The sequence below is a fragment of the Prionailurus bengalensis genome, chromosome F2 (genome assembly GCF_016509475.1).
Source record: "Prionailurus bengalensis isolate Pbe53 chromosome F2, Fcat_Pben_1.1_paternal_pri, whole genome shotgun sequence".
Lineage (NCBI taxonomy): Eukaryota > Metazoa > Chordata > Mammalia > Carnivora > Felidae > Prionailurus > Prionailurus bengalensis.
The window spans coordinates 45,569,558-45,594,187 of record NC_057353.1 but is presented as its reverse complement, the minus strand read 5'-3'; the positions used below and the strand labels follow the sequence as shown (position 1 = coordinate 45,594,187).

Below are 24,630 nucleotides of genomic sequence, written 5' to 3'. Positions count from 1 at the left end.
GAAAGCAAAAATACTACCCGAAATACTGGGTTAGAGAACACAGTAGAAGAGGAACCACATCCCCACCACCTTTCTCCCAATCCATTTCCTCAAGGCTGTGGGACATTTCAGAAGGATTTGGAGAATTTTAGCAAAGCAGGAATAAAGGCAGACTGATACCAGTCTGTGAATCTTATTATAGACCTATTCTTCCATTCTGTTGCTGTGGCTTGGAAAGCACTTGAAAATGAGAAAGAGGAAAATGTTGGCCTCTTCCAAAACTTATGAGCTATGGAAAAGTAAGACTTCAATTCAGTAAGCATGGTTGAGTGCCTACTTGTAACTAGGACCTAAAGGTAACAAAGATGTGTAAGAATGAGATTGTGCTTTTGAAAAGCATATTTTGAAAAAGGGAAATAAGTGGGTAACAGACTTACTAAATGGACAGGTAGTGCAATAATTGTAGCATTACTGTCTTATAATGACCCTTTACCCTGTTCTAAATCACATATGTACAGTAATGAAAAAGAAGCTATTACTCATTCATAATCCTAATAATGATTTTGGTGTCACCAGAAAGAAATATAAACATGCCTCTTGCAAAAGAAAAAAAAGTCAATTTTCAGGTTCATAAATAACCTAACTCTGTACTTTTTTCTCCATTTCCATGGCTACAATCTGCTGAAAATGTTCATTTCTATAAAGAAGGGTAACTCACATTTCTGGAAGGGTCCTTCTCCTTCTGCTCCATCCTACAAACTGCTTTCAACCATAGGATACTATTCAAGAATTAATTGCACCATACATAAAAAAAATCAAAGTTCTCTATCTGGTTTTCGAAGCCTTGTATAAGCTGGTCTTGCCTCTCTGAATCTGTTCAACTTTATTTTCCACTATTTCCACTGAAGAATCTCCACTCCAATCAATGTCTTCCCCTCCCCCGTTATTCCCATCCAAGCGACCTGCCCCCTCTTGATTATTGCAAATCTTATCTACTTAAGACATACCACAAGTTGTACTTCTCTAATGAAAATTTTTCCAGTTCTTAAAGTATATAATAATGGCACCTTTCCCCTAAATTTTCCTCAGTTTTATAAATCCGGCCACATTGTACATGACTTTTTTTTTTTTTTACCTGTTAGAACCTAAAGTTCATGAGAACAAGAGCCATGTCATCTACTGCTTTCAATTTCCCAAAGTACTTAACACAGAGTTAAGAACACTGTAGGAACTACAAATTCTATTTACTGACTATCTGACTAAAGATAAAATCTAACATCAATATCTTGGGTTACACATGGACTACTCTTGTCAGTATTCAACACTATAAAACATAATTAAATGTGTGATGCAGCAGGAATATCCTGAAAGATTATGTGCACCAATTTAAAATGTACTACAAGATGCTACTTCTATTCTTCTCGAAACTAGAACAAGCAATCCTAAAATTCATATGGAACCACAAAAGACCCCGAATAGCCAAAGTAATTTTGAAGAAGAAGACCAAAGCAGGAGGCATCACAATCCCAGACTTTAGCCTCTACTACAAAGCTGTCATCATCAAGACAGCATGGTATTGGCACAAAAACAGACACATAGACCAATGGAATAGAATAGAAACCCCAGAACTAGACCCACAAACGTATGGCCAACTCATCTTTGACAAAGCAGGAAAGAACATCCAATGGAAAAAAGACAGTCTCTTTAACAAATGGTGCTGGGAGAACTGGACAGCAACATGCAGAAGGTTGAAACTAGACCACTTTCTCACACCATTCACAAAAATAAACTCAAAATGGATAAAGGACCTGAATGTGAGACAGGAAACCATCAAAAACTTAGAGGAGAAAGCAGGAAAAGACCTCTCTGACCTCAGCCGTAGCAATCTCTTACTCGACACATCCCCAAAGGCAAGGGAATTAAAAGCAAAAGTGAATTACTGGGACCTTATGAAGATAAAAAGCTTCTGCACAGCAAAGGAAACAACCAACAAAACTAAAATGCAACCAATAGAATGGGAAAAGATATTTGCAAATGACATATCGGACAAAGGGCTAGTATCCAAAATCTATAAAGAGCTCACCAAACTCCACACCCAAAAAGCAAATAACCCAGTGAAGAAATGGGCAGAAAACATGAATAGACACTTCTCTAAAGAAGACATCCGGATGGCCAACAGGCACATGAAAAGATGTTCAACGTCGCCCCTTATCAGGGAAATACAAATCAAAACCACACTCAGAGAACCACGCCAGTGAGAGTGGCCAAAATGAACAAATCAGGAGACTATAGATGCTGGAGAGGATGTGGAGACACGGGAACCCTCTTGCACTGTTGGCGGGAATGCAAATTGGTGCAGTCGCTCTGGAAAGCAGTGTGGAGGTTCCTCAGAAAATTAAAAATAGACCTACCCTATGACCCAGGAATAGCACTGCTAGAAATTTATCCAAGGGATACAGGAGTACTAATGCACAGGGGCACTTGTACCCCAATGTTCATAGCAGCACTCTCAACAACAGCCAAATTATGGAAAGAGCCTAAATGTCCATCAACTGATGAATGGATAAAGAAATTGTGGTTTATATACACAATGGAATACTACGTGGCAATGAGAAAGAATGAAATATGGCCTTTTGTAGCAACGTGGATGGAACTGGAGAGTGTGATGCTAAGTGAAATAAGCCATACAGAGAAAGACAGATACCATATGTTTTCACTCTTATGTGGATCCTGAGAAACTTAACAGAAACCCATGGGGGAGGGGAAGGAAAAAAAAAAAAAAAGAGGTTAGAGTGGGAGAGAGCCAAAGCATAAGAGACTGTTAAAAACTGAGAATAAACTGAGGGTAGGAAGGAATAAACTGAGGAAATGGGGGGTAGGAAGGAGGGGAGGGTGGGTGATGGGTATTGAGGAGGGCACCTTTGGGATGAGCACTGGGTGTTGTATGGAAACCAATTTGACAATAAATTTCATATGTTAAAAAAAGAAAAAAAAACACAAGATGCTACTTCTCCTGAATAATTGATAAATATCCCTGGGAAATCTGGGAACAGACATCAAAAGGTATAGGACATCAATACAAATAAATTAAAGAAATGGGAGCAAAAAAGTTTGAGGAATGTGATATTTAAGCCCCTAAATAAAAAATAAAAAGAGAAAAAGGTTTTATTGAGTCGTAGAGTTATTTACTAAATACCTGCTCAATGCCAGAAATCGGTGTTAGATTCTGGGAAGAAAGTAAATAAGTCTTGGGGAAAAACAGTTTATTCAATAAATGGTGCTGGGAAAACTGGACAGCCATATATGAAAGAATGAAACTGGAGCCCTATCTTACACCAGACACAAAAAACTAACTCAAATGGATTAAGGACTTAACAAAATGTCACACCTGAACCATAACGCACAGGCAGTAAGCTCTGTGACATTGATCCTGGCAATCATTTTTTGAATCTGACACCAAAAGCAAAGGCAACATAAGCAAAAATAAACTAGTGGGACTATATCAAACTAAAAGGCTTCCGCACAGCAATGGAAACCAGCAACAAAATGAAAAGGCAAACTACTGAATACGAGAAACTATCTGCAAATCATATATCTGGCAAGGGGTTAATATCCAAAATATGTAAAGAACTCATACAACTCAATAGCAAAAACAAACAAAAAATCTAATTAAAAATTGGGCAGAAGATCTAAATAAATATTTTCCAAAGAAGGCATACCGATGGCCCATAGGTACATAAAAGATGCTCAAAATCATTAATTGTCAAGGAAATGTAAGTCAAAACCAAACTAATATATTACTTCACACCTGTGAGAAAGGCTATTATCAAAAAGACAAGATATAACAAGTGCTGGTGAGGATGCAGAAAAACGGGTATTCTTGTGCACTACTGGTTGAAATGTAAATTCGTGAAGCCATTATGAACAACAGTATAGAAAGTTCCTTCAAAAATTAAAAACAGAACTATTATATGATCTAACAATTCCACCTTTGTGTATTCATCTAAAGAAAATGAAAATACTAACTAGAAAAGATATATGCACCTCCATGTTCACTGTAGTATTACTTACACTAGTCAAGATATAGAAACAACCTAAGTGTCTGCTTATAGATGAATGGAAAAAGAAAATGAGGTTAATACACATATACACATATATGTATCTATATATGTATAGGCATGTGTGTGTATATATATTATATGGAAACATATAATGAAATATTATTCAGCCATAAAAAAATGAAAATCTTCCCATTTGTAATAACAGAGATGGGTTGCAAGGACAGTGAGATAAGTCAGACAAAGAAAGACAAATACCATATGATCTCATTTCTATGTGGAACTTAAAAACAAAACAAAACAAAAACCAAACTCATAGATACAAAGAACAGGCTGGTGGTTTCCAGAGAAAAGGGGTGGACGAAATGGGTGAAGGGTGTGTCTGAAATGGGTTAAGGGGGTGAAAAGGTACATACTTCCAGCATAAAAGAAATAAGTCATGGGGATGTAATGTACAGTATGGTGACTATATTCAATAACACTGTATTGCATATTTGATGGTCTCTCAGAGAGTAAATATTAAAAAATTTTTCATCACAAGAAAAAAATTTTGGTAACTATGTATAGGGATGGATAATAACTAGCCCAATTGTGACCATTTCACAGTGTACATGTGTATTGTAGCACTATGCTGTAAACCTGAGATAAATGTAACATATGTCAATTATACCTCAACTTTTAAAAAGTGAACAAGTCAGATATGGTTCTTGATACACATATTCTAGACTAAGAGAAAGAAAAGAAAGAATGAAAAACTCTGGTAGGTGTTACAAGGGCAGAAAAGAGATGCTAAGGTAGGGAATCCTGGCAGAGTGGCACAGACCTACTTGAGAAAGACTGAATAGAGGTTTCTTTACTGAAAGCATAACATTTAAACTAAGACTAGGAGTATGAAGAGTACATAGCTATAAAAAGAGCAATGAACTTTTGCCTTGTTCCATCTGAGAGAGCAAGATGGGTCACCAGGAGCTCTACTGTGGCCATCCAAGGAAATTTGGCCTGGGTTGTCATTCCTGCCCCATCTGCACAAACCAGCAAGGTCTGATGTGGAAATACTGTGTCACTATGTGCCTCCAGGGTCTCCTTCAGTATGGGAAGAATATGGGCTTCATTAAATTGGATTATGTGAGCCACCTTGAATGGGTCCTCCAAGATACCTACTGTAATGCCTATTCATTGTACATAAAATAAAAATACTTCCATTTTGAGTGTTTTAGTGTGTACGTGGGGGGTGCGGGAGCAATGAGAACAGTGGAAACAGCACATGCAAAAGATCCCAGGCAAGAAAAAGCATGGAGTGTTTGAAGAAAGAGGATCATTGTAAGAAAAAAAATGACAAATGATGAATGGAAGAACAGGACAGAGGCTAAATCAGGTCAAACTTTGTAGGCCATGGTAAGGAGTTTGGATTTTTATCTCAAATGCAATAAGAAGTTACTGAAGTGTTTTAAGCAGGGAATAAAATCATCCAATTTAGATTTGTAATAGGATGATTCTTGCTGTCATCTGGACAATGGATTAGGGTAACTGAGAACAGATGATGAGATAATTTGGAAATGACACAAGCAAAACTATTTAGGACATCCTTACATTATTCTGTACAAGAAATTATGTGGCTCTGATTTGGGATGCAGCATATGAACAGAATGGACGGGGGAAAAAAGCCACTGAATTCAAAGTTTCATCCTTGAATAACATGGTCAATGGTGGTGGTGGGGTGGGGTGCATAGTTGTACAGATCTGACACATTAGGCTTGAGTGGTTGAGTGGCCTGTAAGATACCTAAACAGAAATGTAGACAACTGGATGTGAGACAGGAAGGAAGGGAGGAAGGGAGGGAGGGAGGGAGGGAGGGGAGACTGGTATAACAAAACAACTCAGTCAAGACAAATGTAGCATAGATCATCAGTGTGAAAGAAGTGTTATTATATAAACATGAATGGAAATACTGGCCTTTAACGCAACTTTAAGATGATTAATATCAAACAGAGAAAAGAAAATATAAAATTACCCTGGAAGGAACTAGATAAAACAATAAGCTTCACTTTGCTTAGAGCTTATACCTTTCCTTTTAAAATATAAACATAAAAAAATGTCAAATTTACTTTCTATCTGAATGTGTTATCATTTTCTAGAACTTCCACATACCTTCCTTTTAAAAAAATGTTCATTTAAAAAATTTTTAAAAATGTTTTATTATCTATTTTTGAGAAAAGAGAGAGACAGAGCGTGAGTGGGGGAGGGGCAGGGATAGAGGGAGACAGAATCTGAAGCAGGCTCCAGGCTCTCAGCTGTCAGCACAGAGCCCAATGCAGGGCTTGAACCCATGGACCGCGAGATCATGACCTGAGCTAAAGTCAAACACTTGACCAACTGAGCCACCCAGGTTCCTCTAAAATGTTTATTTTTTAAATTTATTTTTGAAGAGAGAAGAAGAAAAAGAACACAGGCAGGGGAAGGACAGGGAGAGGGAGACAGAGAATCCCAAGCAGGCTCCGTGCTGTCAGAGCAGAGCCTGATGCGGGGCTTAAACTCACAAACCATGAGATCATGACCTGAGCTAAAATCTAGAGTCCAACACTTAACCAACTGAGCACCCAGGTGCCACTTTATTTAAGTCTTATAATAATACTTAAATCTGTGAGCTTTTGTTTGTATACTTATTACCATATTCTAAATGACGAAAATCCAGGTGTATGAGGTTAGCTTGACATGGGAGTAGGAATAGGATCAAAAGCTAAATTTTTTTGGTCTCTAATCTACTGGTTTTTCCACCATACCTTCTTAACTTGATCCGTATCTTACACTGATCATTATTTTTGGCAACTTAATTTGGCAACATAAATTTAAATAACTTGAAGAAAAAGTGATTTTTACATAGTAAGACTATTTTTAAATTTCTAGAGTTTAGAGAGTATATAAAGCTTTAAGCAACTTGCCATAGAAACTGCAATAATGCCTGAGACTTTTCATCAAAATACAAACTACATTCGATACTATCACTCTTGAAAGCCCCTTGGGAAATAATGGCTTTTGGATTCTGCAAGTCAGCGTGACATGGCATGCAAAATTGCATCTCATGCTGAGCCAACCAGGAAAATATATGTCATCACCATGTGACATTCAGAATTTCATCTGGAAACTATAATCTTGTTCTGACTGCTAAAAAAGGGGGGGGGAGGAAGACTGCATACAAAACAATTTGGTTGAATTTTAGCTGAATTCCTGCCAGTTCATGTAAAAACTAAAATAACTTATTTCCAAAGAACTCTGTATTCAAAAACCTTTCAATGTACTTATTAACATCACAACGTTTTCTCAAAGAACTTCAAAATTAACTGACATACTTTTGAAATCTTATGATGGCTCAAATTAATGAATCACTAGAAAAAGTTCTTTATAATGAAACAAAGTTGTAAAATTAATAAACTGTCTGAAGTAGAACATCAAAAACACTTCCTAATTCCTTTACCCCAAATGAATAAACTCTAGATAAAGAAACATGAAACCTGCTGTAGGCAGCCATCTGTCTTATGCATCCTGTAGCTTTCAAGTTTAGATTTTCTCCTGGGCTCCTAATTCATATGTGCAATACCTTCATAAACCATTTACCTCATCCTATCAAAACACAAATCTGTGAATGTGATTTAGTCTAAGTGTTATATAATCAACATTTTGTGTTTTAAACCTGTTGTGACTAATTGGAAAATGAAAAATTAGTGGACATAAACTAGAATGCCTGCCTGCCTCACAAATTATTCCCAGGAGCCATGTTTCTGCTACTCTTCCATCTTCTGGTGTAACATCTCATGCTCCTAAACACAGAAAAGGATATATGACCTAACTTGGGCTGCGACTGGGCCAATCATAGTACCTAACCTCCTGGGCCACAGTGATTAAGATGTATGCACATGATCTAAGTAAGAGAGGCCAAACAAAATCCTCCTCAGGTAGGTTTTCAACAGATACTCGACCAGATCTTTCTCTTTGATCACAGAGAATTAAGTATGTGAGTCCACAGGAACCACAGCCATGTACACTGCTAAGCCAAGAAACCTATGTCCAGTAAAAAAAAAAAAAAAAAAAAAAAAAAAAAAAAAAAGTTAAACCAACAAAAAAGGCAGAATCCTGATGGTATGGAGTCTCTGTTTTGAAGTCACTCCAAAGGAAAGATCTTTGCTTTTCTTACCATTTTGGTTATGCGAATCAACAAAATATTCCTGCTTTTTAAAATTTAAAATAAATTTAAAAAGTTTCAGTCTCTTACAACCAGAATCCTAATTTAAAAATGTGTTCTTCCCTATTAAAAGAGTCACCTATCTATTAAGAGGAAAACCAGGCAATTCTTAATAGGTGTACCTGCCCAGCCCTCACAATATCATTACACAGCCTACATCCAAAATGCCCAAGCATATCATGGAGCTTACTTCCCCATTTCACAACCTTACTTCTTCAAGAACTATCCAACCTTACTGCCTACCTTCCTTAATTGGCTCTCACTCCTTCCATTATCATATCCACTGGTCATTGTCTCTATGACACTGCCTGAACTTGCATATTTGGAGATGCTATTGATTTTATCTCCAATTCCAGAAGATTTCTTCAACTACGTTAGTCAATACTTTTCCCAGTTTAACTAGGCTCCTTGGCACTCTCCCGCCTGAGCCTTATAAGGAACTTCCTTCAGATAACCCTAAACTTACATGTAACAACATCCTAATATAGCAGTGAGCTCCAATAATGTAGTGTGCAAAACTGTAAGACCATCCATTGAGCTCTGGGGAAAAATATGAGAATGTCTGTTCATATTTACTTTTATCTAAAAATGAGAAAGACACATAGTTTGTTAATATTTAGTAAATTAGGATTACATTGAGGTCCATCCCTATGTCAGAAGCTACAGATAACAAAATGCTAAATATACTGGAGGAAAATTAGACATTCAATAACAAGAAGAAATTGGCACGGGCCCTTCAATCTTTCATTGACTTTAAATTAATTGTGGCATATTACCTACATACACAAAGTTCATCAGATTTCTAAATTTTGTTCTCTACCTTTAACTAATCCTCATAATTTGTATATACATTTTCAAAAGATTCCTATATAACAGACATATCTAAACCTATGGATTAAAGATACCACTAATTTATTTAAAAGAAAAAGGCAACACTTCCCCATTAAGTTGGAAGACTGTGTTATTGATATAAGGAAGATGGAAATCTACCACCCTTATTTCAACAAAGGCCTTTGACAAAATGGGTAGGACTGAAAAAATAAGTGTCCTCAGTGCACTAATGATGGTCTTTTCCCTCTAGGATATAATGTATCTCAGTGAGGTGGCTTTTCAATGATGTCAGCCACTAAAATCAACTATTAAAATAAGCTGAATTAAGAACTAAGCCTTAAGTTTTTACAACACAGTATTAAATTTTATTTTAAGAAGTGAAGCACAATATTAGTCTCACTGAAATATTACTGATATATTGATATATTATTGATATATTAAAACTCTATCAGAATAAAAACATTTAAATGTTAATGAAATTATCTTTTGTGTTTTATAGTATACTAGTATAGTGATACACATATTTAATGTATATATCAATAAATGGTACACTCCAGATGCTTGCCCAAAGATTTTTGCCAAATAGGGATGCACTAAGAAAAAAAGTGAAGGCTAGTAAAGATGAACTATTTGCAACCAGGCTGTGTTCTCTGTACTTGTTTTAATTTAATCACTTACTGTTTAGTAATGCTTTTAACAAAATATGAGCCTGCTTCAGATGTGTTCATGGAAACCAAAAACAGTGCTTTTCTGGGTTTTTTTCTCCTTTGTAGTCTAAATAAAATAATTCCAATAGAATGTAGAAATTAAAAATAATTTCTCAACATTAAAATACTTTACCTCCTAAAGTCATCTCCATTGAGAAAATTTAGAACAGTTTATATTCTACTTTCAAAGTAAAAAATGAGAGTAAAATTGGACATATTAAAAGAAATCATACCTAAATAAGTCGTCTGCTATACAAGACCTAGAGAAATTAAAAATAAGCCAAGAAGGTACAAATATGAATAATAATTACATATACTTTTCAAGAATCAAAGTTCCAAGAGGGAAAGAATTATGTGCATGCTACATAAATTGTAATATATTTTTTTAAAAAATCAATAAACCTAGTATGCTTAAAAAACTCAACACGTTTTTGGAATTAATGAACAAACACTAACTATAAAACATTCTGCCGCACACACCAAGAGACACACTAAAAAAATATAAATTACATTTTTTTATGAACTGATGATTTACTTGAGGAGTCCTCATATCAAAACTAGCAATGCAAGGAATTCAGGTATGTTGTAGTACCAAGTGAGTAGTGTAATTACCAGATATGTCTATAAAAGAAGATCATCAAATGATGCATAGATATGTTATGAAACATTAAAAAAACAAAATGTTAAAAATACTCCATAGCTACAACCATCTAGACTATTATGGCTGATATAACATTATAATATGGCATCTGTTGAAATTCTTTAGGAAGATAAGCTTAGAAATAAACATATAATTCAAATAATCAATTTTATGTCAAGTTCTACAGACAGTTAATGCTTTACCTCATAAATTCTAGATTTAGAAATAAAAAATAATGGTTCTTCAAAATACAAATGGAATAAGGCAATTTAGTAAATGTATATTTTCCTTAAGTTCTCTGATTACTTTCTGGATGGTTTTTCCAATTTTTTTTTTGATGTACTTCATTAGATATACTTCATTTTATTCTAAACCTTATTCTATTCCAAAAGGGGAAAATATACTTTAAACCACATTTTATCCCTGAGAGAATAAAATCAATTGTATATTATGCAATGTTTTTCAATGCTTTAATATTTTCCAATGAAATTAAATACCTAATTAATCACAAAGGAATGGAATTTTATGCTAAACTACATGATTAAAGTGAGCAACTTCTAATATACATAAGTCCACAAAAAATTTATTTTGCATACATTAATACTAACTTCACCCTATAACTAGGAACATACCTACTGAACATTCAAGTTTAATCAAATTAAGGATGACTTAAACACTTTTAGATGAATAACTATATTGTATTTATTTACAATGCACAGTTCTTAAAATTAGAATCCAAAATACATCAGTGCCTTCAGGAGCAATTTTTACTAGCAAAACTTGGAAATCCCACCATTTAAAGCCATCCTACAAGTTACATTGCCTGTGGACAAAATGATTTAAAAAAATTTTTTTTAATTTTTTTAAAAATTTTTAAAAAATTTTTATATATTTTTTGAGAGACAAAGAAAGAGTAAGCACAAGCAGGGGAGGGGCAGAGAGAGGGGGGATCAAGGATGCAAAGGTGACTTTGCTGATGAGCTGGATGTGGGGCCCAAACCCACGAACCAGGAGACCACAACCCAAGACATAACCAGTGTCTGTATACTCAAATTTCTTGACAGAGTGGGGTACACTGTGGCTGTTTCAAATCCCATCCATTTCCAAATAAGTGAAGCTCCTCAGGCCAAGTGAAATTTTTCTGCCTCTTTGTTCTTGATGAGTCTACTGCGTACCAGGCAGTTGCCCACCCTCATCTTGAAGTGCTGTTCAGTTATGTCATATATATGTCATATGTACACAGGTATACATGCATATGCATACACCTTTACTGCCTACTCAGAATAATGCTTCTCAATCTCTCCATTGGCTCATTCTCCTTAATCTTTAAAGAAATAGTTGCTCAGAATTTAATTTGGGGCTTTTTTTCTCATTTTTCTGTGTATGCTTTCCCCGGGAGATGATACACTCTGTGGTTTTGATTGTGTATGATCCATATGTCAATGACTCATAAGCCTCTATCACTCACTGTGAAAAATCTAAGCAACATCTCAGACATGACAACACTTTCACTGACACTGTCTTCTGATACTCTCATTTAAAGGAAAATATTTTCTACTTTCTCCCAAAGCTCCAGCTTATGGTATTCCATTTTAAGTTCTGTGGCAGAGGCTGCTAAATAACCTGCAGTATCTATTCTCTTTTTTTTTAGTTAGAGCCCAGTGTTTTGGTCATGCATATGGGCCTTTAAAAGTACAGACTACACTCCTGAGACCCTATACAGTTCTAGACATGATCACACGAGTAGTTTCTGGCCAAGAGTATAGTAGCAAAATTGAAGTGTAGAACATCTGTATACTTTTCAAAGAGGTAAGGCAACTTATTGTTTCTCATTTCTGCTCACTAAAATGCAGATACGATACACTGTTGAAGCATCCATTGTGGACAGTCAAGTCTGGTAACAGAGGCCACCCATAATGGAATAAAAATGTACCTGACCCTGGAGAGCCTTAACACCTTGCGATGTCTACCGTTAAGCTTTCACATGACAGACAAAACTCAATCTTGTTTAAACTACTGTTACCGAGAGTTTTCTGATATTTTCAGCCAAAAGTAACTCAACCTTAATTATTATAACTACATTGTTTAACCCTTGCTTAGTTTAAAAATACTATATTTTCAGGGGCACCTGGGTGGTTCAGTCAGTTAAGCATCCAGCTCTTGGTTTCAGCTCAGGTCATGATCTCATAGTTCGTGGGCTCGAGCCCTGTGTCAGGCTCTGTGCTGACACCATGGAGCCTGCTTGGGATTCTCTCTCTCTCCCCCTCCCCTGTTCTCTCTCTCTCAAAATAAATAAATAAACTTTAAAAAGCAATTAAATAAACATACTGTATTTTGAAATGAGGTCAGAAAAAAATGTAATTAGGGATATTTTACCTGATAACCTAAGTTCCCTGTCAAACATTCTCAAAAAAATTCTGCAGTTTTTCTCGATTTGTAATATACACAAAGTGTTTTTAAAATTTCACGATTTTCATATTTAATTCTCTTTGAGAACTAAATAAGATTAAACTTCCATATTCCTGACAAAAAATGTAAACATCTGAAACATCATGAATTTTTTATTTTTTGAAACACATCAATGGTTGTGAGATATACTTAAAAATATGTATTAAGAAAGAAAAAATATGTCAGCAGTAGCACTTCACTTCTGAGTGTCATCCAGGAACTTAACACTGAATTAACACCCAATTAAAGAGTGGCAGAATCTTCCATGCTCATCACAGAGGTATAGGTGTTTCCCATCATATCCTTATTGGTAGCTCTGATGTAAAATTCTTCACTATTTTCATCCTATGGGACTGGGCTGAAAATTTAGAGTAATCTCTTGACAAAAAGAATGCCCTGAAGTTAGCCAGTTATATATTGCGTATTAGAGGTAAAAGAGTAGATGACTAAATTTGCACAGACTTGATTTTTAGGGCTTCTTTTGCCTCTAAGAAATGAAAGAAGGAAACTAATATTCACAGAATGACTACGATAATCTGGAACTTTATGTGTGTGTGTGTGTGAGTGAGTGAGTGAGTGAGAGTGAGAGTGAGAGAGAGAGAGAGAGAGAGAGAGAGAGAAAGAAAGAAAGAAAGAAAGAAAGAAAGAAAGAAAGAAAGAAAGAAAGAGAGAGTGTGTGTGAATTTCCTACAGGTTCATTAATACACTGAAAAAATATGCTAGCTACTGAAAGTCACCAGGGTGCTACATACTTTTCAAGTGTTATTTTCCATAATCTGCTAAATAGCTTCATCAAAGCACCTCACACAGCACTGGAAAAAAATTTCCCAACTGGAATGTGAAGCACAGAGTAAAACAGTGATCAAACCTAGAAAGAGTTTTCAAAAAGGATTAAATAGTTTAACCTATTATTCTTCCTTTATAAATCAAGAAGCAATACAAATATTCATATTGAGATTTATTTTAAGTTTTTATTTAAATTCCAGTTAACATAGAGTGTAATATTTGTTTCAGATGGTAATACAGTGATTCAGTACTTCCATGAAACACCAGGTGCTTATCACAGCAAGTCCTCTCCTTAATCCCCATCACCTATTCCATCCACTGATGAATAAAGATGAGGTATGTGTATATATGTGTATACACACACACACACACACACACACACACACACACACACACAGGAATATTACTCAGCCATCAAAAAGAATGAAATCTTGCCATTTGCAGTGACATGGATGGAGGTATAGAGTATAATGCTAGGCAAAATAAATCAGTCAAAGAAAGACATATTCCATATGATTTCACTCATATGTGAAATCTAGAAAACAAAATAAATGAGCAAAAAACCCCCCAAGAAATAGACTCTTAACTATAGAAAACTGACAGTTACCAGAGGAGAGGTGGGGGGGGGGGGGGTGGGAATTAAATACATAATCTGGAAAAAATCTCACTAAACCATTTTTAACCTTGGATAAGCTGCCTGACCTCTTTATTAATCAATCTCCATAATTATAAAGTGAAGGGGTTAGATTGGATAATTTATTCCAAGATACATATACAATCCTGTATGATTTTTTCTAAAGACACATGCATGGCTCCCTCCTTTACCTTTACCTGCTTCAAGTATGTGGTCAAACTTTCAGTGAGACCTACTCTATCCAAATTATCATCCCCCATCAACTAAAGTTCTGAACACTTTTTTTTTCCATTTTATGCTCTTCATTTGGCTTCATTTTGGCAAGTTTCTATTGCTATGTCTTCAAGGTTGATTTCTTTTTCAGTAATGTATACTCTATTGCTAATTCTACCCAGTTTCTCCATTCACATATATTTTTCAACTCTAGAGCTGGGCTTGATTCTTTATTATATCTTCCATTTCCCTACAAAATGTACTCATCTCTCCTTAAATACTTTAACATAGTTACAATACGTGTTTGAATGTACAAGTATTTTTTTTTCTGGTTTTTTTTTAATATATGAAATTTATTGTCAAATTGGTTTCCATACAACACCCAGTGCTCATCCCAAAAGGTGCCCTCCTCAATACCCATCACCCACCCTCTCCTCCCTCCCACCCCCCATCAACCCTCAGTTTGTTCTCAGTTTTTAACAGTCTCTTATGCTTTGGCTCTCTCCCACTCTAACCTCTTTTTTTTTTTAATATACCTACTAATTCCATCATCTATGCCATCTCTTTATTTATATTGGCTTCTTTTTCTGGTCAAAGTTTCCTACTTCTTTGCATCTCCTTTGGCTTTTGATTGAATATGTTACACTGTGATTTTAACTTGTTACATGTCTGGATCTTCTTATGTTCCTCATAATAGTGTTGGGCTTCATTTTGCCAGCACTTATTCACTGTTTTTGTTGCTTCAGAGCCTTTTTTAAACTGTTTAAAGTGAGTCGAGGGTAGCCTTCATATTTTTGATACTTTATGTCCACTATGAACACTATGGAGGCATGGCTTTTCTGGAATCCCTATTGAATGTCCTGAATAATCAGTGGGATTGCATTTTATGGACAGTAGGACCTGAATGCCTTCTAGCCCTGTGTGAGCTCTGGGAATCATTCAGACCACAGTTCCTTGGTCATCTTTCACCCAACTGTGTAGAGTCTCATCCAATGCATGCATGTCTTACTATTTATTTAGCAAATATTCAAGGAGAACACTACTTTCTCTCTCTCTAGAATTGTATTCCATGATTTGCAGTCATCTCCACCTCCTAATGCTTCAGTCACTCTACCTCCCTAAACTTCGATTCAGCAAGACAGCTGAGCTCAGCTTAATATATTGCACCCTGCTCTATGGTCTGGAGCATGCCGTTAGCAAGAAAGCCAGGGCAATTCTAGGGCTTGACTATTTTGTTTCTCTTTTACGATGAATCACAGTTCTGTACTGCATGTTCTCTAATGTCTAGAAACCTTTTTTTTCTCCCACGTATTTAGAAAAGTTTCTTATTTATAGCAGAAATATAAATCTAGTCCCTGTTATACCATCATGGTCAGAAGCTAAAGGTCCATACTTATAAATTGTGGCATGATCTACTAAAATTTACGTCATTAATTAACAGATGTCTTAATGTATTATTATCTTGGTGGTATTCAAGAAGTCAAATTAAAAGACCTTCTATTATTTTAACAGTGCACTTATAGTACTTTGAACTGGAGAAGTAATATATAAACATGTAAGATAAAAATAGCTAGTATTTTTTTAAAAGCTATCACTTATGGAGCATCCTGCTTTTTCAATTTTTCGTTTCCCTTACAGACATTGTCATCAACAGTTCCAAATTAATTTTCATAACATTTCCAAAACATAGGATAAACACATGTCATACCTTTTAGGGGGTTCCTAGTTTTCAAAATAGATTCTCTAGAATATTATTTAGATTTTTGTGATAATGTATTGTCTTCATGTGAGACATACTTTTATCCTGGCTTGGCCTGCCCTATGTGCCTATAGCACTGAAATAGTATTGTTCTGCTGTCAACACATTTCCAACCATCAAACATATGTTCTCCCTGTAGCCAACTATTTAATACTGGTTAATTGAGACAGGAGGGGGAAGATGTCTGCTTCCTGTTGAATAATCACAACGTGAAATCAAGCCCAGTGCAGGATCACCAAGCTTTGTTGGCCTTCATGTGTGAAAAATACTACATAAGCGTTGGGAATGAACTTAAGACCAAGACTAACTTAGGCTGAAACTACAAAAATAAAAACTCATTTTAACAAGAATTCAGGCATAATAAGTTAATTCTCACATTTCTCCACTGTAAAATCCAGTTGAAAAATTAAAATGTGCATTTCATAATGATGTGAATATACTTAACACTAACTGAACTATACAATTTAAAGGTTAAGATAGTAAGAGTAAAAAGAAGACGTGTAAAAGGCTGTGAATTCATTTACCAAATTCATTACAGTTTATGATGCAATATAAATAATAAGTGAAACAGTGGTAACTTCATTTAGAAGTGGATACAAAGGATCATAGAACTTTTTTCAAGAAAGCACACACACACAAGCGGAGGACGGGCAGAGAGAGAGGGAAAGAAAGAATCCCATAGGCTCCATGCTACCATCAAAGAGCCAAACACAGGGCTCGATCTCACGAATCATGAGATCATGATCTCAGCTGAAATCAAAAATAATCAACCGAGCCACCCAGGGACCCCTCATAAAACATTTTTTAAATTAAAACTCAAACAGGAACAGTGTACTCTAATTAAAAATAGAACAGAAACTTTTGAAACTTAATTCTAAGCAAAGAAAATGGTTACCACACAGCATTCTCAAGACAGCACTATCACCAAGGTTTCCAGAGAAGTAAAAATGGTGGGCATTCAAGAAGGAAGATACATAAACAATCTATGATCATAGTTCATATATAGTCTGTGTCATGTAATTTAATATAAATTATAAATGCAATGATAAAGTGTTTTGTTACACAAATGGAAATCTACAATTGTCTTATGGAAGAATATTTATGTTCTGTATTTGCATAGATGATCTAGCTGAGAAAATGAAAGAAGGGAGAGGTAGAAAATTGAGATATATTGTGTTTTGCAAGAATTCACTTTAAGAAAGAACATACTATCAGGAGACAATTCTCTATTGGTCTCTAGTGTTTTTGAATGTCTTGAAAGTGGAAGCAGTGAGTGCCTTTGTTCCCAAATGTCCTTTCAAGGATATTTGCATAGCATTCAGCCTCAAAAGGCAGAGATACTGTCCTTTTGAGCAAAGGGCAAGTTTGCTTACACCCTTGCAAGATACAAATAGTGTCTCCCTCTAGAGAAAATGGCAGACATGCTTTCTACCCATTATAAAAGATGCAGGTTCCCTAAATTGAGGGTTCCTCTTCTGTAACATAATCCATTGAATATAGGTATCATCTGAACTTCTTGGTGCCACCCCGTGGTAATTAGACTTAGGACAGTAACACAAGAAAAAGGTAATACTCTAGTTACTGCTAATACTGTAAAATAATAGTCTTTTGTCTCCATTCTAGGAGTCTCATGTCCAGAATTCATGAAACTGTGGCCCAGATAACTTGATATCTTATTAGCTCAGAGATAGGGTAAAATCACAGACCTTTTAGAATTTGTGACACATACCTGTTATTGTTTTTGTTTTTATAGGGCTGCTGGCATATTCAGAGGCCTGATAGGACTGTTGCTTTGCCAGGGGTGCACTTCCAACTGACACCTCATCCTCTTTCCTTCTGCTAATTGGCACAACAAGAGGAACAGCTACCACAGGCTGCTGGAGAGAGGCAAAAAAACCACACTGAAATTATTTGCTATTTCTGAAGCAGTGAAGGTTAAACATGGTAACACTGAGGAAAGTCCTTCATAAATGGTGTTGAAGCTTTGCTATTTTAAATCAATCAATGTGTCCCTCCCTCAGTTCCTCCCTCTCTCTTCATATCTGTCTCTCTTATACACACAAAATCACACAGGGACACTTAACAATTTCAATGTAAAATTACAATTCTATGTGAAAAAATAAGATAGCTTGGAAATAAATGGAAGTTAAAATAAATTTCGGTAAAAAGCATAAAGATAATATGTCAAAGGGAAATCAAAACTATAATTAACTTTGAGAATTACAATTAGTAGGGGAAAAAGGTTACCCTCATCAAATATTTTTAGGATATCTATAAAGTGATTAATTATATATATGTTACAGTTCAACTTAATAAAGAATTGCTGAAAATTTCTACGTTTTATCTGACAAAGTGATACCCACAGCATATTTAGAAAACACAGAAAAGTATCTGTAGCTAGAGAAAGCTGGAAAACATTATGATCCTATATTGAATGCATGAGTGCTGAATTGGACAATAAAGCAGCTGTTTCATCTTTATTCAGTGAAATAAAGTCTGATGTTACTGCTGATGACGCCCAATACAATCTTGTCAGATTTTTGGCAAAAAAGAAAAAAAAGGTATTTTTTAAGTTTGCTGCAGGATCAAAGATCAATGTTGAACTGGGTGGAAAACAATCATCCAATGTTGGGTTTTAGCCACAAATTGAGAAGGAAATTGCAGCTTGGGAAACAACAGATGATAACTGTAATACAGCTGCATCAGACGGTAAATCTGGAGGGGCTGGTCAAGCTGCAGTGCAGTCCAGTGTTACTCTCAACAGCACAACAACCATACTTTTAAAAGATCCAACTTTATGTCTCACCCAACCTATATTACTTATTTAATATTACTTTGAATGTGAGTAAATATTCCAACCAGAACACAAGTACATTATCTATATATTACAATCAATCAAGTTATGAAATATAGGGAAAAGGCAAATTATTTTAAAAGTTGCTACTTAAGCTAAGTAAAAGGACAAGAAAGGTGAAAATGAGAAAATGGAAAGATAAATATATTGTGGGAAACATTACAATGTACAGTAGCTGCTTTCATATTATTTAGTAAAACTGATAATATGTGTACAAACCTAATTAGGAAATAGTATCTTAAGACCAAGATGAGAAAAGTTCAACATACCCTTAAGTTTTGATGCATTTAAAATTACTCAACTATAAAATATGGGGGTTCCTTTTAGGTGGTAGTATTTACTGATTCCATAATCCCTTGAATATCTTGGCCATCATTTATAAACCTGGAATATGACTAAGTATTCCAAAAAATTACACCCATGTTCAGATTCAAATTAATATATTAGAGAAAAATTATGTTAAGCATAGGGTGATATTTAATTCAAGCTAAAATAGCTGAAAGATGAGATTCATGAAAGCCATAATATTGGTAATATCCAACAACAAACAAAAAAATCATTCTTTTGGGTGACTCAAACTGGGTCATTTTCACATAGGCAAAGAGACATTAAAAGCCCTAAGAAAAACCCTTCCTAACAAGACAGCAAGACTCTGATATGTCCTCTATGCAACTGTATTCCAAATATCTACAATGATATCCAAAAGACCCTCCATAAATATTTCCTGAATGATTGCTAATGTACACACCATATGTCAGGCAAGAAGAGATACTGGATACAGAGTATCCAGTATTTTAATATTTCAAAATATCAGAATAAACTATTTTTAGCAAACTCCCATTGTTCTACTAATATTCTTCTACCTTTTGGTACTGGATATTTCCTCAAATATTAGTTGTATCCCAGCCCCAGATTTATCCTACCCTTGCAGCATCAATATTCCATGATCCGAAAATACTTAAAGTCTTCTGTTGTTGTTCCTGTAAAATTCTCCCTATTAATTTAATAAATATAAAAAAAAACACCCAGGAAATTATAAAGAATAAGATAACATACACATTCCATTATATCCAATAATTACTGTCTGTTAAAATTTTTATATTTCCTTGTTTTTTAGAGACGAGCAAAATATTGCAGGTAAAGCTAAAATACCCTCCAATTATGAACCAACTACCCATTCCTCCCAGAATCAACCACTATTATGATCCTCATATAAACCTTGAAATGTTTTACACCTATCCCTATTCACACCCACTCATATGTATACACCATTTACTTATTTATTTATTTATTTATTTGGGTAGTTTTGGAGAAATATACATTAATGCTTTCATATTGCAGATTTCCTTTGAAATTTGGTTTTTGCATTAAATACAATTTTGAGACATCCATATTAAGACCTATTGTATAATTTCTACTAATAAATTATCATATTGTGTGAATATGTTGTGTTTTATTTATCCACTTCCTTAGAGACGGTCATTCAGGTTGTCTCCAGTCTTGTACTACTGCAACGAATACTGCAAGAACAGGCTTATACACAACGCTTCAGGGTCCTTAGGATCTTTTGTTAAGACCACAGTTTTATCCAAAAGTGCAATTTGGGGGTTACAGGCTATGTTTATTTTCAATTTACTAGATACTGCCAATTCATCAATTTTCACTCATAACATTACTATGTGAGTTTATACATTTTCTCTATTTTCCTCACTACTAAATATTGGCATTTTTTCACCCAACAGAGTTTTAAAAGTGAAGATGAGTAGCCATGAGTTGGTAATTATTAAACCTAGCTGATAGGGTCATAGGGATCAATTACACTATTCTTTCAATTTCCTATGTTAAAAAAAAATGTACGACTAAAATAGTAGCTAAGAATATGATGAATTGTAGTAAAGTATTAATACTATGAAGTACTAGCGAAAATGTAAACTGTAATTCTGGAAGCTATGTGACAATATAACAAAGGTTTCAAAATATGCTGATATACATGGCTTTAAACACAAATTACTTCCCCAAAATATATTCTAAGTGAATACTTAAAGAAAAACATAAAGATTTAGCTATGAACATATTTATACCAATAATCTTCATAACTCTGAATGAATAGGATTATGGGTATTTATTAGTTTTTCTTTTAAATAAAACTAGTATTTTTGAACTTTCAAAAACATATTTTTAAATATATATTTATATTTTATTCCAAACTGTTATGAAACAGTATAATCAAAATAAAATTATATGAAAATCTTAAGGTGCTTGGTATCTGGAGTGCCTGGGTGGCTCAGTCAGTTTAGCATCCGACTTCAGTTCTGGTCACGATCTCACAGTTTGTGAGTTGGAGCCCTGCATCAGGCTCTGTGCTGACAGCTCTGGAGCCTACAGCCTGCTTCATATTCTATGTCTCCATCTAGCTCTGCCCCTTCCCCACTCATGCTCTGTCTGTCTCTCTCTGTCTCTCTCTCTCTCTCTCTCTCAAAAATAAACATTAAAAAAAATTAAAAATAAATAAAGGTGCTTGGTATCAATCAAATGAATTTTTAATTTACCTCAGTTGCTAGAACATTATCTGACCTTCAGGTATAGCTCTAGTGAACTGGACCTAATTACCATCACTTATAAAGTAACCAACGAAGAATTTACAATGGGATGTTATTCAGTCATAAAAAAGACGGACGTCTTGTCATTTGTGACAACATGGATGGACCTAATAAGGCAATTAGGCTAAGTGAAATAATTAAGAGAAAGAAAAATACCATATGATTTCACTTATATTATGTGGTATCTAAAACAAACAAACAACAACAACAAAAAACTCATGGGGGCAGTGGGGATGAATGAGTGACAGGGATCAAAAGGTACAAACTTCCACTTATGAAAGAAATAGGTCATGAGATGTAATGTACAACAATGTGACTATAGTTAATAGTACCATATTGTGTATTTAAAAGTTGCTAAAAGAGTAATCTTGAAAGTTCTCATAACAAGGAAAAAAATTTGCAACTGTGTGTTGTGATGGATGTTAGCCAAACTTATGGTGATAATTTCACAGTATATACAAATATCAAATCATTACCAGTAACTATCATCAACAATCATCACCTGAAAACTAATATGTCAACTGTATCGCAAAAAGAATTTACAATTAAAATATTTCTCACATTCTCCCTGACATTAGTTTCATTGACTATTGAGGTGAATTTCTATGCAATTGCTGGTTAAACCAGATACATTAGAGGCTAGCTTAGACAGTTCTATTTTACTTGCCTATTTTCCCTCATAGTGCCTAGATGTTTGTTCTGAGTGTCTAATACTAAGAATTGTGTAGTAATTTTTATTACCTCTGTATTTCTTCTTTAGTTTAATTCAACATTCTGTTAGAGGAAACTTTCTAAAATTCAAAACTCTTTTTTTCTAATGTTTCTTTATTTTTCAGAGAGAGAAAGGCAGAGAGAGAATGAGCTGGGGAGGGGCAGAGAGAGGGGGAGAGAGAATCCCAAGCAGGCTCCGTGTTGTCAGCACAGAGCTCGATGTGGAGTTCAATTTCATGAACTGTGATATCATGACCTAAGATGAAATCAAGAGTCAGACGCTTAACTGACTGAGCCACCCAGATGTTTCTCAAATTTATTTATATCAGTTTCCTATAGTTTCTCTTTACCCTTCAGGATAAAGTCTCAAACACTTCGCATTACAAAAAAAAAATCTTTTATGAACTGGGTGCCAATTCTTAACAGTCTCTTATACTTGGCTCTATGATAAAACCACTAAAGGTCACTTTTTTATCAAGTTAATCGCCCCCCACCCAACCTCTGGTTACTCTCACAGCTAGTGGGTTTGATCCCCACATCCGGCTCTGTGCTGACAGCACAGACCCTGCTTGGGATTCTCTCTCTTTTCCCCTCTCTCTCTGCCCCTCTCCTGCTCTCTCTCTCTCTCTATCTCTCTCTCTCAAAAATAAATAAACACTAAAAACAAAAAATATGCTCCTTGAGCCATGGATTGTACTATTCAGGTAATTTGTTGTTGTTGTATTGTGTAATTATAAAATTGTGTATTTTTCTATCAACTGGTTTTAAGTTTGAAAAAAAGGGACAGTGCTCACTTCGGCAGCACATATACTAAAACTGGAACAATACAGAGAGTAGAATGGTCCTTGCACAAGGATAACAGGCAAATTCATGAAGTGTTCCATATTTAAAAAAAAAAAGATAAAAAGCTATTCCAATTAGAATATTACAAAATTACAATTAAGTCTAATGGGAAAATGCAATATAGCATAAATTTGGCCTGAAAAAATATTTAGTTCTGCCATTTACTATGTATGACAATAGGGAAATAAATCTCAATTAGCATCAATTTCTTCATCTTTAAAATGGGAATAAACTCTGTCAGAATTACATTTAAGAATCATAACACAGAAAATATATTTAAGCATTTCAGAAAATACAATTAGCTGTTTTATACTTTGTAATTTATACTCTTTTAAACAAGTGCATATCCCAACTCTTTTGCACCAACCATCCCAATCCAAGGGTTGGGCACCCAATGAATGCTTGTTGAATAAACCTAAAGATGTAGAAGAAATACAGTGATAATGAAAATTAAAGCTATTAATACGCAATTCTTATGTATCAGACACTCAGAACAAACATCTAGGCACTATGAGAGAAAACAGGCCACTAAAGCAGGACTACCTGAACTATTCTCTAACGTATCTGCTTTATAAGCAATTGCATAGAAATCCACCTCAGTAATCAATAAACTCCACTTTGAGCTGGAGTTTCCAGTCTAGAAGTGAAGGAGTAAAACTGCTTGAGAGGGGAAGAGTGGAAGACAGAGGAATTAAAAAAAATCAATACAGACAATATAGACCTTTAACAAATGACTGAGAAAACAGAAAACGATTTATTCATTAAGAGAATAAATTACAAAAATTTCTCACCTGCTGCATATGTCTACTGGTTCGTTTCTGAGGCTGATAAATGAGCCAGGTATATAAGACTGGGTCAATATTAACTGCTAGTCCTTGTACACTACAAAGGAGTACAGCACCTAAAAATCAAGATTTTAAAATTATTTTAATTCCTCATAAAAATAATAAGCTTTATATCACTTCACACCAAGTAGGATAGCTAACAAAATTAACAGGTGCACACAAAGATGTGGAGGATTCAAGACGTCATATACCACTGGTTGGAACATAAAATGGTGCAAATACATTCAAAAACACTTTGGCATTTCCTCAGGAAACAAATATACCGTCACAATATGACCTAACAATTTTATTCCTGCGTATGTACAAAGAGAACTAAAATCATATGTTCACTCAAAAATTTGTAGCTAAATTTGTAGCCAAAACAGTAATCATAATAGCCAAAAAGTGGGAATGACACAAATGTCCATGAATTGCTAAATGAATATACAAAATGTCGTATAGCCATATAATGGAAAATTATTTTTGCACAACAAGGAATAAAGTAC

At 34.8% G+C, this 24,630-nt stretch overlaps 1 protein-coding gene and 1 non-coding gene across 2 annotated transcripts in view; one reads left to right on the top strand and one right to left on the bottom strand.

The window, feature by feature from the left end:
• VPS13B (vacuolar protein sorting 13 homolog B) overlaps window positions 1-24,630 on the bottom strand; it is an 828,197-nt gene that overhangs the window by 453,226 nt on the left and 350,341 nt on the right. Inside the window, 2 exon segments of the mRNA XM_043601463.1 lie at window positions 18,022-18,169; window positions 24,092-24,201. Of these exon segments, the coding sequence (XP_043457398.1) occupies window positions 18,022-18,169; window positions 24,092-24,201 (258 nt within the window).
• Window positions 23,244-23,347, top strand: LOC122496176. The gene has a single exon (XR_006300713.1). It is a non-coding gene; the product is annotated as a U6 spliceosomal RNA (small nuclear RNA).